The 12828-nt window shown below is 47.0% G+C and overlaps 1 protein-coding gene across 1 annotated transcript in view; it reads right to left on the reverse strand.

The window, feature by feature from the left end:
* The window catches only part of LOC140387678 (kininogen-1-like), a 46725-nt gene that overhangs the window by 4680 nt on the left and 29217 nt on the right, over positions 1 to 12828 (reverse strand). Inside the window, exons 4-7 of the mRNA XM_072470872.1 lie at positions 7513 to 7673; positions 2864 to 2974; positions 1187 to 1292; positions 140 to 297 (exon numbers count right to left, since the gene is read on the reverse strand). Of these exons, the coding sequence (XP_072326973.1) occupies positions 140 to 297; positions 1187 to 1292; positions 2864 to 2974; positions 7513 to 7673 (536 nt within the window). The remainder of the gene's footprint in view (positions 1 to 139; positions 298 to 1186; positions 1293 to 2863; positions 2975 to 7512; positions 7674 to 12828) is intronic.

The following is a 12828-nucleotide window of genomic DNA, read 5'->3' on the forward strand; positions in this document are numbered from 1 at the left end:
AAAAAATCAATGCCACTGATCTTGTTGGGGAATTGCACTGCATATTTTGAAGTTTATTTAGACAGTCAGATTTGTGTGCAAGATCTCTAAGTAAGTCAATGATAAAGTAAAGGTCAAAACACACAGCCGCTGGCTTTACCTCATGTTCTGCTGTAAGAACTCGAGCCAAAGCAAATTTGTAACGCTGCCCGCTGTTGTCATTGAATTTAGAAATGGCATGCTCCATGGTCCTGTGTACTCTGGGGTCGTTAGTCCTCAAGGGCAGAAAGCAACCAACACATGACAGCCCATCAACATCTAGAAAACAAAACTCATGTTAGAAGAATATCGATAATATTTAAGAATAATATTAATAATTATTTACTCCTTAAAGGCATATCGTAATGGGACAGGCTGAATGGGGCAGTGTTGTTTTTCCACCTGTCGTTTTCAAACACTAGTAGAACTTGCTCCTGCTTTACTGATACAATGTTAGCTAATCAGATGCAAGTATTATTTGCATTTTGCATATATGATGCTTGCAAATATGACACTTGACATGTTTTTTAAAAACTTTAGAGTACCCAATTCCTTTTTTCCAATTGAGGGTCAATTTGCCGTGGCCAATCCACCTACACTGCACATCTTTAGGTTGTGGGGGGTGACACCCAAGCAGACAGGGGAAAGTGTGCAAACTTCACACAGACAGCGTCCCGGGTCCTCGGCGCCGTGGGTCAGCAGTGCTAACCACTGTGCTGCCATGCTGCCCCGACACTTTAACATGTGATGGGAGTGCCAGGAGACGCATCGTATTTATTGTATGTATAGATCCTCATGTATGATTTCTGTATGATTTCAGTGCTAATGCTGCCATTTTGCTCTGAAATCTCCTTCTACATTTGAACCTAGGGAAGGGTGCTTGTTTTTTAAAATAAATTTAGAGTACCCAATTCATTTTTTCCAATTAAGGGGCAATTTAGCGTGGCCAATCCACCTACCCTGCACATCTTTGGGTTGTGGGGGCGAAACCCACGCAAACACAGGGAGAATGTGCAAACTCCACACGGACAGTGACCCAGAGCCGGGATCGAACCTGAGACCTCGGCGCCGTGAGGCAACAGGGCTAACTCACTGCACCACCGTGCTGACCGAGAGGGTGTGGGTGGATGTCTAAAAAGAAAAATATTTCTTTATAGTTGCATGTTACCTTTATCCACTATCAGCTGGAATAGCTGACATTTGGGTAATCCTCTCAGCTGACCTTTAGTTTCGCCAATTGGAAACAGAACATCTGCATAGCAATTTCCCAGCACCTTGGACATGTACAGAACACAGCATTACATAAAGATTACAACATAAAAACTAGCTGTTCAGCTCAATCAGACTGTGCTAATCATCCTACGCACAAATAGTTTCCTTTCTGAAACTATAGCATACTCCATTTTGTTAAAAAGTAACATCTTTTTTTTAAATCAACTTTATGAGAAATGTTGGTAGTAAAGTCCCATAGACAATATACCTTCTTTATTCTGTGACAAGTATGCTTCTGAAGAATAGCATATAATGGTGGATCAAGCCCTTTGCATTTATCGGTGCCATTGGTATAACAATCTATCTCGATGGGCCAATCATTTGTGCAAGTGTGACAAGGTAACCTCTTTGCAGATTATGATTAAATGGGCATCAACAAGGGGGCACAGAGCAGGTTGGCAGTGCCAGACTGCCAAGCGCACTGCCCTGCCCTATCTCCATCCCCTCGGGGGCCTGCAATGGCCAGACCCGCGGTGGGAAAGTCGTGCCCAGAGAAAATGGGTAAGAAGAGTGAATGTGTACTCCAATTGGAAATTTGGCAGTAGCCCGTGCAAAGGCCAGATATTAGGTCAGGAATGTCAAAAGTAAGTTTTTAAAACATTTTAATTTTAGCTCATGTACAAATCTCCCTTTTGGAGATGGGATTACTACTATTGGATGAAAGCAATTTTTTGCAAATTCTTTCATGGGATGTGAGTGTCACTGGCGAGTCCAGCATTTATCGCCCATCCATAATTGTCCTTGAGAAGGTGGGATGGGCCATCTCCTTGAACTGCTGCAGGGCGTTGTAGGTACACCCATGATGCTGTTAGAAAGGGAGTTCCAGGATTTTGGCCCAGCTACAGTGAAGGAACAGTGATATAGTTCCAAGTTAGGATGATGTGTGGTTTGGAGGGAAACGCAGGTATGTCATTTCCATGCATCTGCTGCCCTTGTCCTTCTAGGTGGTAGAGGTTGTGAGTTTGAAAGGCTTAAGACAGACTTCAGGCCTCCATGCCCTTGGGATGCAGGCACCAGTCATGGCATGGTTCATTGAGGACAGTCTCCTTTTGACCCCAAAAAGTTTGCCAAGGGCAATATTGGAGGTTCTCCGTGAGCACGGCATTACGTGGCTCTACATGCACCCCCGCAAACATTTTGTGCCAATGTTTATTTATTTTAGATGATTGTATTGGTTTCATCGTCTAGTAACAAAGCTACTCCTGATGCTTGAATATTACAGAAACATGGGCCTTCTTTCAGTGTATGAGTTGAAAAGTTAAAAGTGATCATTGTCTGAGAAACCCTGGTCTAGCTGGTTTCCCAGTGATTAAATGCACAAATGCTATGTGTTTGTTCTGTGTTGTCAAGCGTAACCTTCAGGGTGAATCACATTTGGAACAGAGTATTCCTAATTCCTTGGTGCATGCAGTAACATTTAAAATAATCCTTCAATATTCACATGTTTACTGCTGACATCTACAATGCTGGCTACCGGATCCTATTTTATTTTAATTGATGTGTACTTCTTATTACTTATTCACATAATTTCCCATTCATCAGAATTGCGTGTGTTAATTATACATTAACTTACTGCTTCATCCTTGGCCTTAAGTGGGCATTCAGGCGAAAGCTCATGTTTGTCCTCTTGACACACTGTCTCCTGAATTTGAAAATGCACCCAGTATCTCTCTCTGATTACCACCTGAAAAAGCAAATCAGAGACATCGGCTGCATTTATCTTGTATGAAGTTAAATAAGTGGGCGGCACAGTAGCACAGTGGCTAGCACTGTTGCTTCACAGCACCAGGTTCCCGGGTTTGATTCCCGGCTTGGGTCACTGTCTGTGCGGAGTCTGCTTGTTCTCCCCGTGTCTGCGTGGATTTCCACCGGGTGCTCCGGTTTCCTCCCATAAGTCCCAAAAGATGTACTTGTTAGGTGAATTGGGCATTCTGAATTCTCCCTCTGAGTACCAAACAGGCGCCGGAGTGTGGCGACTCGGGGCTTTTCACAGAAATTCCATTGCTGTGTTAATGTAAGCCTACCTTTGACAACAATAAAGATTATTATTATGAGCAGTTGGACTTGTGCACAAGATGAAGTCTCTCACCCAGCCAACAGGCAAAAACACTATGGTATCTGGCTAGTGATTTTCCACCCATTGGAATCAGTGCGTCATAAGCCCCAGCTATAGGCGGGTCACAAAAACTTTGGTGTCAGCTTATTGTCTGAACATGAGGACACTTAAACACTGTAAAATTCTGATGCCTTTATCCTTGCCTGCATCAAACACTGATCACCTATCACTCTGTGCTCGCTGACCTAATTGGCTTCCAGTTCCTCCAATGCATCCTTATCCTTATTTTCATACGTGCTTGAGGCCTCATCTCTTCCTATCTCTCTAACCAACTCCAACTCTAACTTTCAACAACGCGACACACCACCAAATCCAGTCTCCTGTGTATCCCCCACCACCTTTGTTCACCACTGACAGCCATGCCCTAGCTTCCAGGCCCTACCTTTTAGAATTTCCTGCTTAAGCCGCTCTGCCCCTTCACCATACTCACCTTTCAATTTTTGTCTGCTTATGTTTTTGTGGAATACCCTGGGATATTTTTCTATGCTAATGATGCATCCTGGTGATCCACCCGCGGATTCTCCGTTGGCGCCGGCATTTAGCTGGAACAGAGGATTCCGCCCAGGTTAATTCTCGGTTTGTTTCACTGGGTGGGATTTTCTGGCCAGTCACAAAGGCAGGATCTTATGGTGCCACCACGGATGCACCCCCGCCCTGCACTTCGCAGTGGTGAGGGGTGTGTTCTACAAACTCTGGATTTACATATTTAAAGCTGCTGTCAGTAAATTGAGAATTAACACTCAAAAATTTAAATATGAGAGAGAATGGACATGTGGTCAGTGAGAGGGAAGGATCATTTTGTCAGACATGAACAACTAATTTGAGAAAGGTCATCTGAATGAAGGGGTCGTGGAACCTCACCTCTCTGGCGCAGGCCAATCTCGCTGATGGTGGCTGTTCTCTCCTGGGGCAACCCTGCGGTTTCCAGGGCCCGTTCCTCATAGAGGGTGAGGACTCGAATCTCTGGATTCCTCCCCCTCTTGGCCCTTTCCAATTTATTATGAGCTACCTTGTCCCTTGGGGACAAAGAGAAGGCATTGTGAGCGGCACGCTTGATAGGAACATAGGAATTAGGAGCAGAAGTAGGCAATTCAGCCCTTCAAGCCTGCTCCACCATTCAATCAGATCATGGCTGATCTCTTCCTGGTCTCAAATCCACCTCCTCACCTGGTGACCATATCTCTTTAACCCATTTTTTAAAATCAGAAATATATCTCTCTCCTTCTCAAAACCATTTAGTGACTCAGATGCCATCGCACTATGGGGCAGCGAGATCCACAAATTTACCACCCTCTGTGAGAAGTAATTCCTCCTCGTCTCAGTTCTAAATCTACCGTCTCTCAACCTCTATCCATGACCTTGCATTCTAGATTGCAAGGTCATCCAGGAATCTGCCAATGTGACTTGGTTAATGTGAAGGTTAACTCACCTTCTGTTTTTCCGAGAGAAATATAAAGTCTCTATTCAGTATTTCCCCTGAATGATTATCCAAGATATGGAAAATTATAACCATATAGATAATATTATAATCTGGATCCTCCAATTGTATAGCACTGCCTTCTGTAGATCAAATCTTACAACACCAGGTTAAAGTCCAACAGGTTTGTTTCGAATCACTAGCTTTCGGAGCACAGCTCCTTCCTCAGGTGAATGAAGAGGTGGGTTCCAGAAACATATATATATATATAAAGACAAAGTCCAAGATGCAAGACGATACTTTGCAGGTAATTAAGTCTTTACAGGTCCAGATGTAGCAACTGGAGAAAGAGAGATAATCACAGATTTAAAAGGTATGTATTGTCTCAAGCCAGGACAGATGGTAGGATTTTGCAAGCCCAGGCCAGATGGTGGGGGGGGGGGGGGGGGGGGTGAATTTAATGCGACATGAATCCAAGGTCCCGGTCGAGGCTGTACTTATGTGTGCGGAACTTGGCTATAAGTTTCTACTTGGCAATTCTATGTTGTTGCGCGTCCTGAAGGCCGCCTTGGAGAATGCTTACCGAAGATCAGAGGCTGAATGCCCTTGACTGCTGAAGTGTTCCCCGACTGGATGTCCTGAAGCGTGGTACATTGGCGAGACCATGCAGACACTGCGACAAAGGATGAATGGACATTGCACGACAATCTCCAGGCAGGAATGTTCCCTTCCAGTGATTATCCCTCTCTCCACTTGCTCCGAAAGCTAGTGATTCAAAACAAACCTGTTGGACTTCTTACTGTGCTCACCCCAGTCCAAAGCCGGCATCTCCACATTCTGTAGATCAAGGCAGCATACAACCATTATATATCTGCACTTTTGCCCACTTCTCATGAACTAATAAAATACATTTCTCCTGAATTCCCTATGGTGACTATCTTATATTATGGCCGCTAATTTTGTTTCTCTCCTGAAAACCTGTCCATCAAAACCTGTCACCCCTGTGTTCTCTACTAAAGAGAAACGAGACCTAGTCTGTTCACATCTGGATCAAAATATTCATAAGAGCCATTTAGCCATTGTTGTTTTTATTAGTAAATCTTTCCTGTGATCTACCTTAAAGGAAAACAAATCTGCACTTTATTATATCAGGGCCGGAGTCCACACCCACCCAATCAGAAAAGTCAGATACGAGCCCGCCCCTCACTCTGGCGGATGGCCCCGCAGGGTTCTAAAGCTCAGGAGACCATTAATTACTTTGAAGCAGAACTTCTCCCAACCATCTGGGAAAGATGTTCAGCCTCGGAGAGCTGCCAGCCAAATAAATGGTCAAGAGCCATCTGGTCCCAGCAGCACCACAGGGAGCACTGGCCACTGCCGGGATTACAATATTCCCAAACACTGAGGAATCTGCGCCGAAGCTGGAGCCAGAGTGGAGGGGAGGGAGGAATCATGAAGGCCAAGTTAGCAGACTAGAGGGCAAGGGATTCAGGGTAGACAGGTCAGCGGGCAAGGGAAGGATGCAGTGACCTGGTGGAGCAGGGGGTGCTCCCTGACGAGGTGTCTCTCCTTGCGCACCACGTGCACAAGCAGGTTGTTGTCCTGGGCACATGATGCGTGCCTCACCTACCACTGGTTAAATCCCACTGACGCATTGAGCTCCTTGTGGTCATTATTTTTTAAACTTTTATTTTTAAAATATTTTTATTCAAATATTTACATATTTTCAACCAACCCCCCCTTACAGAAATAAGAAAAAACAAAGAAGACATAAATAAACATCTTATAGCTGTGTCACATATTACCCCAATATACAAGCCCCCATTAAACGATAATAAACACAGTAGTAAACACAAAAGTTTACTCCCCCCCCCCCCCCCCCGGGTTGCTGCTGCTGCTGTCCACCTCCTAACGCTCCGCTAGAAAGTTGAGGAACGGTTGCCACCGCCTGAAGAACCCTTGCACAGATCCTCTTAAGGCAAATTTTTACCCTCTCCAGTTTAATAAACCCTGCCATGTCGCTGATCCAGGCCTCCACGCTTGGGGGCCTCGCCTCCTTCCACTGTAGCAGAATCCTCCGCCGGGTTACCAGGGACGCAAAAGCCAGGATACCAGCCTCTGTCGCCTCCTGCACTCCCGGCTCGTCCGATACCCCAAATAGTGCGAGCCCCCAACTCGGCTTAACCCGGGTATTTACCACCTTAGACACCGTCCTCGCAATACCCCTCCAGAACCCATCCAGCGCTGGGCACGCCCAGAACATGTGGGCGTGATTTGCTGGGCTCCCCAAACACCTCACACACCTGTCCTCTAATCCAAAAAACTGACTCAGCCTTGCCCCAATCATGTGCGCCCTGTGCCTCCTTGTGGTCATTATTGGCCACTTAAGGTCCTCATGTGTGGACAGATTTCCTGATGGCTCCTGCACTGCTGGTAATATCATGGCAAGGACAGGTGGGTACAGTGTGCATGGCATTTTATGGGTCTCCCTGCCTACAAACCTACCAGTAGGTGCTGTAAAACCCAGCCCATGCAATGTTAAAGCACAGGAGGAGACCTTTTGGTTCCCAGTTGATTCAATTAATCCCACTCCCCTCCCTTTCCCAATAACCTTTTCCATTTTTCCTTTTCAAGTATCTATTAGAAAGATATTGGCATGTTGTCTATTTCATATCAGTTCATTCAGTACCTCTTTCATCGCATATATAATCTTGTGAAGACTGAATGTCCTCTTCCCTTTATTTGCATCATTGAAGGCTTTCACTGCTAATTCCACAGATGCATTCACCAAGGGATTGTCAAGGTTTACAGATACTGGGCAATGTTCACAAGGGACAGCAACAGTCTCCACTGGAGAAACAAGTGATACAATCGATTATCAACATGAAAGGCAACTTCAAAATTAAAGAGATCTCTTAGCGAAGCCTGATTAAATGACTCATTAAACAGACTCAAAAACAGCTTCTTCCCCGCTGTCATCAGACTCCTAAATGACCCTCTTATGGACTGACCTCATTAACACTACACCCCTGTATGCTTCATCCGATGCCAGTGCTTATGTAGTTACATTGTATATGTTGTGTTGCCCTATTATGTATTTTCTTTTCTTCCCTTTTCTTCCCATGTATTTAATGATCTGTTCAGCTGCTCGCAGAAAAATACTTTTCACTGTACCTCGGTACACGTGGCAATAAACAAATCCAATCCAATCCAAATGATATAATTGACCTCAGGGGCGGGATTCTCCGCCCCCCCCACCGGGTCGGAGAATTGCCGGGGGCGGCGTGAATCTATTACGTTTTGTGATTGACACAGTGGGCAGTCAGTGGGGTGTGCAGCCAGATAGCTGCCTTGTGGGCTGAGGAAATGTCGGCCCCTGCCCGGCCACCCCGGTCCCAGGGAGACAACCCCGAACCCACAGCCCATTTCCTGAAGCCAGTGGCATGGCTGGCAGCCCACGGTTGAGCCTTTGGGAACTGGGTTTACCTCCTCTTACACCCTCAGCAGCCATGGTGTCCGGTTCCCGATTTTAAATACCAGAAGATCAGGGCAGCATGATAGCATAGTGGCTAGCACAGTTGCTCCACAGCTCCAGGGTCCCAGGTTCGATTCCCGGCTTGGGTCACTGTCTGTGCGGAGTCTGCACGTCCTCACCGTGTGTGCGTGGGTTTCCTCCGGGTGCTCCGGTTTCCTCCCACAGTCCAAAGATGTGCAGGCTCGGTGGATTGGCCATACTAAATTGTCCTTAGTGCCCAAAACGGTTAGGTGGGGTTACTGGGTTGCGGGGATAGGGTGGAGGTGTGGGCTTAAGTAGGGTGCTCTTTCCAAGGGTAGGTGCCGACTCAATGGGCCGAATGGCCTCCTTCTGCACTGTAAATTCTATGATTCTATGAAGATAACCACGCAGGGATCGCTTCCGCCTGGCCAGTTGGTGGCAGTGGAGCATTGCAGGAGGCCAGAGACTATCGGGTCAGGCTCGTTAATGATATGCTAACAGCTGTTACTGTACATAGATACATAGAAGATAGGAGGAGGCCTTTTGGCTCTTCGAGCCTGCTCCGCCATTTATCACGATCATGGCTGATCATCCAACTCAATAGCCTAATCCTGCTTTCTCCCCATAACCTTTGATCCCATTCTCCCCAAGTGCTATATCCAGCCGCCTCTTGAATATATTCAATGTTTTAGCATCAACTACTTCCTGTGGTAATGAATTCCACAGGCTCACCACACTTTGGGTGAAGAAATGTCTCCACATCTCTGTCCGAAATGGTTTGCCCTGAATCCGCAGACTGTGACCCCTGGTCCTGGACACACCCACCATCGGGAATATCTTCCCTGCATCTACCCTGTCTAGTCCTGTTAGAATAAGTCTCTATGAGATCCCCTCTCATTCTTCTGAACTCCAGCAAGAACAATCCTACTAGTCAATCTCTCCTCACATGACAGTCCCGCCATCCCTGGAATCAGCCTGTTAAACCTTCACTGCACTCCCTTGAGAGCAAGAACGTCCTTCTTCAGAAAAGGAGACCAAATCTACACACAATATTCCAAGTGTGGCCTCACCAAGGCCCTGTACAATTGCAACAACACATCCCTGTTCCTGTCCTGGAAATCTCAAGCAATGAAAGCCAACATACCATTATCTTCTTTACCGCCTGCTGCACCTGCATGCTTACCTTCAATGACTGGTGCACAAGGACACCCAGGTCCCACTGCACACTGCCCTCCATCAATTTACAACCATTCAGGTAGTAATCTGCCCTCCTGTTTTTGGTTCCAAAGTAAATAACTTCACACTTATCCAAATTATACTGCATCTGCCATTGATTTGCCCACTCGCCCAACCTGTCCAGGTCATGCTGTAGAATCTCTGCATCCTCATCATAGTTCACCCTCCCACCCAACTTGGTATCATCTGCAAACTTTGAGATGTTACATTTTGTTCCCTCATCCAAATCATTAATATATATTGTGAATAGCTGGGGCCCCAGCATCAATCTCTGTGGCATCCCACTAGTTACTGCCTGCCAATTTGAAAAGGACCCATTAAGTCATACTCTTTGTTTCGTCTCTGCCAACCAGTTTTCTATCCACCTCAATGCACTTCCCATTTGCATGTCCATGCCAGCGCGCAGCGTGGAATGCACCCACTCCACTAATGAGGCATCGGAGCACAGCGCCAATCCCTAATTGCTCTTGAGGAGCAGGAGTAGGCTATTCGGCCCCTCAAACTTGCTCTGCCAAGGAGGAAGCATAATTGGCAGGATTGCATTGAGAAAACAAATTTCTTTCAACATCCCTCTTTGTTCCTATGATAATCCTGAATTTATGCCCCATTGTCGTCATTTGCCAACCGATAATAGCAATCCTCTCTGAAAAACTTTTATAATTTTTGTAATAAGTCCTCAGAGGCAGAAATCCCGTCACCAGAATTCCTTTTATTTACAAACCCAACAGCTGAACAACCATGACCATTCAGTCTGCTGTCTACACCGGCAGTGCAGAGGATCTGACACTCCCTGTTACATACACAGAAAGGGGTTCCCTGATTGGGACACTAATCAGGGAACTCATATTCTAATTGGTCAATCACAAAGGCCTGGTCTAAGTCATTATACCCCTACCCCCCCAAAGCCCGAGGAGCCCCCATGGTCCTCGTGATTCACGGGGCTCCTGCATCGTTTGTGCGCCGGGTCCGGTTCCTCCACTTCGGCCTTCGACGAGGGGGGGGTTATCACGGCTAGGCGCCCGTCTTTTCCAAAGTGAGCATCTGAGGGGCGGTTCGCCCCTTTCCTCCAGCGGCAGGGGTACAGCTGCGGCATCATCCACAGTGTCCATATCAGAGTCCGATGTCCTCAGCAGTGGTGTCAGAGGGGCGTGAATAGTTTGTCAGGGAGGTCCTTGGTAGGCTGGTCTGAGTCAGCTCCGGAGGAGGAAACGAATCTGAGGCCCGCACCTAGTCCTGGTGTTGCTTTATTACATGTTTTCCCACACGTATCTCATACGACACAGGTCCTGTCCTGGCCTTGACTGTTCCTGCTACCCATGTGGCGCCATTCGCAGAATTTCTGACCCATACATTTTCACCCATGTTGAACTGTCTTTCTCGGAGAGTGTTGTCACGGCCCCTGCATTGGGCCTCTTGGTGTCGCTCTATTCTGCCACCTAAATTCGGGAATAGTAGACTCAGCCGGGTTCGGAGTAGTCTGCCCATGAGTAGCTCACCCGGTGCTATTCCCGTTGCGACGTGTGCGGTTGTTCTGTAGTCAAGTAGCCAGCGCGACAGTTTGGTGTCCAATGATGCTGCTGACTGTTTCTTCAACCCGACTTTTAATGTCTGGACAGCTCTCTCCGCCAAACCATTCGATGCCGGGTGGTATGGGGCCTTCCTTATGTGCCGAATGCCATTCCACTTCATAAATTTTGCGATGTCCTGGCTGGTGAAAACCGATCCATTATCCGAAACTAACACCTTCGGGATACCATGAATTGCGAACGAGGTGCGGAGTTTTTCAATGGTAGTTATTGAATTTGCAGAGTTCATTTTGTAGACGTCCAGCCATTTGGAATGGGCGTCTACTATTATAAAAAACATTGAACCCATGAACGGGCCTGTAAAATCGACATGAAGTCGCGACCATGGTCTACCTGGCCATTCCCATGGGTGCAGTGGGGCTGCCGGTGGCACCTTCTGCCCTTGTTGGCATTCTTGGCACCGACCTACCAATGCCGCTATGTCTGTGTCCAGGCCCAGCCACCAGACAAAGCTTCTGGCCAGCATCTTCAGGGTGCCCATGATGTAGTTCAGCCAGTTTGGCTCGACGTCCTTGGCTTGGAACTATTACTCGAGCCCCCCATAGCAGGATCCCGTCTTCCACGGTGATCTGCTCTCTTCTGCTCCAGTAAGAGTGGAATTCCGCCTGGACCAGTGTTTCCACCTCCCCAGTTAGCACCATGTGCTTTATTTTTGATAAAACCGGGTCCCTTTGGGTCCATAAACAAATGTTTTGTGCCGCCACTGGAAAGGTGTCCAGGAAATGTAACGTCATTACCGTTTCCTCTATTTTGGGTACGAATGGCGGGGTGTCCGGTAATGGCAGCCTGCTTAGTGCATCGGCGTTTGCCACCCGGGTTCCTGGCCAATCTCCAGTTGATACGGGTACGCTGCCAGTTGTAGGGCCCAACGTTGGATAAGGCCAAAGCTATTGGTGGTATTGCTTTGTCTTCTTTCAACAAACCCAGCAATGGCTTGTGGTCTGTAATTATAGTGAATCTCCGTCCGTACGAGTACTGGTGAAATTTCTTCACCGCAAAGATCACAGCCAGTCCTTCCTTTTCTATTTGGGCGTACTTTTGTTCTGCTGCTGTCAGCGTCCTGGAAGCAAACGCTATAGGCCCTTCCTGTCCATTTTGCCCTCTGTGTGCCAAATCTGCACCAACGCCATATGGAGAAGCATCGCACGTGAGCACTAACTCTTTTCTGGGATCGTAGTGTGCCAAGACGTTCTCTGAGGAAAACTGTTCTTTTATCTTCTTGAAAGCTCTGTCTTGGCGGGCGGACCACTCCCAGGCTTGCACCTTTTTTAGTAATTGGTGTAGGGGGTCCAAGATGGAAGCTCTGTTCTGTATGAACTTTCCATAATATGTCACCAGTCCTAAAAAAGATCTTAACTCCTGGATTCTGGTGGGGGCAGGGGCATCTTTAATCACCCTCACCCAGTCCTCCAAAGGGTGTAGCCCTGATTTGTCAACCTTGTACCCCAGATAAGTTACTTGGGGTGCTGGGAAAACACATTTCTCCCTCTTTAGGCGTATGCCTGCTGCTGAAAACCTCCTAAGGACTTCCTCCAGGTTTTGCAGGTGTTCTGCCTTTGTAGTTCCTGTAATAAGGATGTCGTCCAGGTAAATGGCGACTTGTGGTAGTCCTTGCAATATATTCTCCATTGTCCTCTGGGCTCTGGAATATCGCACAAGCTGACGATACTCCGAAGGGTAATCTTGT

Source organism: Scyliorhinus torazame, chromosome 13 (assembly GCF_047496885.1).
Source record: "Scyliorhinus torazame isolate Kashiwa2021f chromosome 13, sScyTor2.1, whole genome shotgun sequence".
Classification (NCBI taxonomy): Eukaryota; Metazoa; Chordata; class Chondrichthyes; order Carcharhiniformes; family Scyliorhinidae; genus Scyliorhinus; species Scyliorhinus torazame.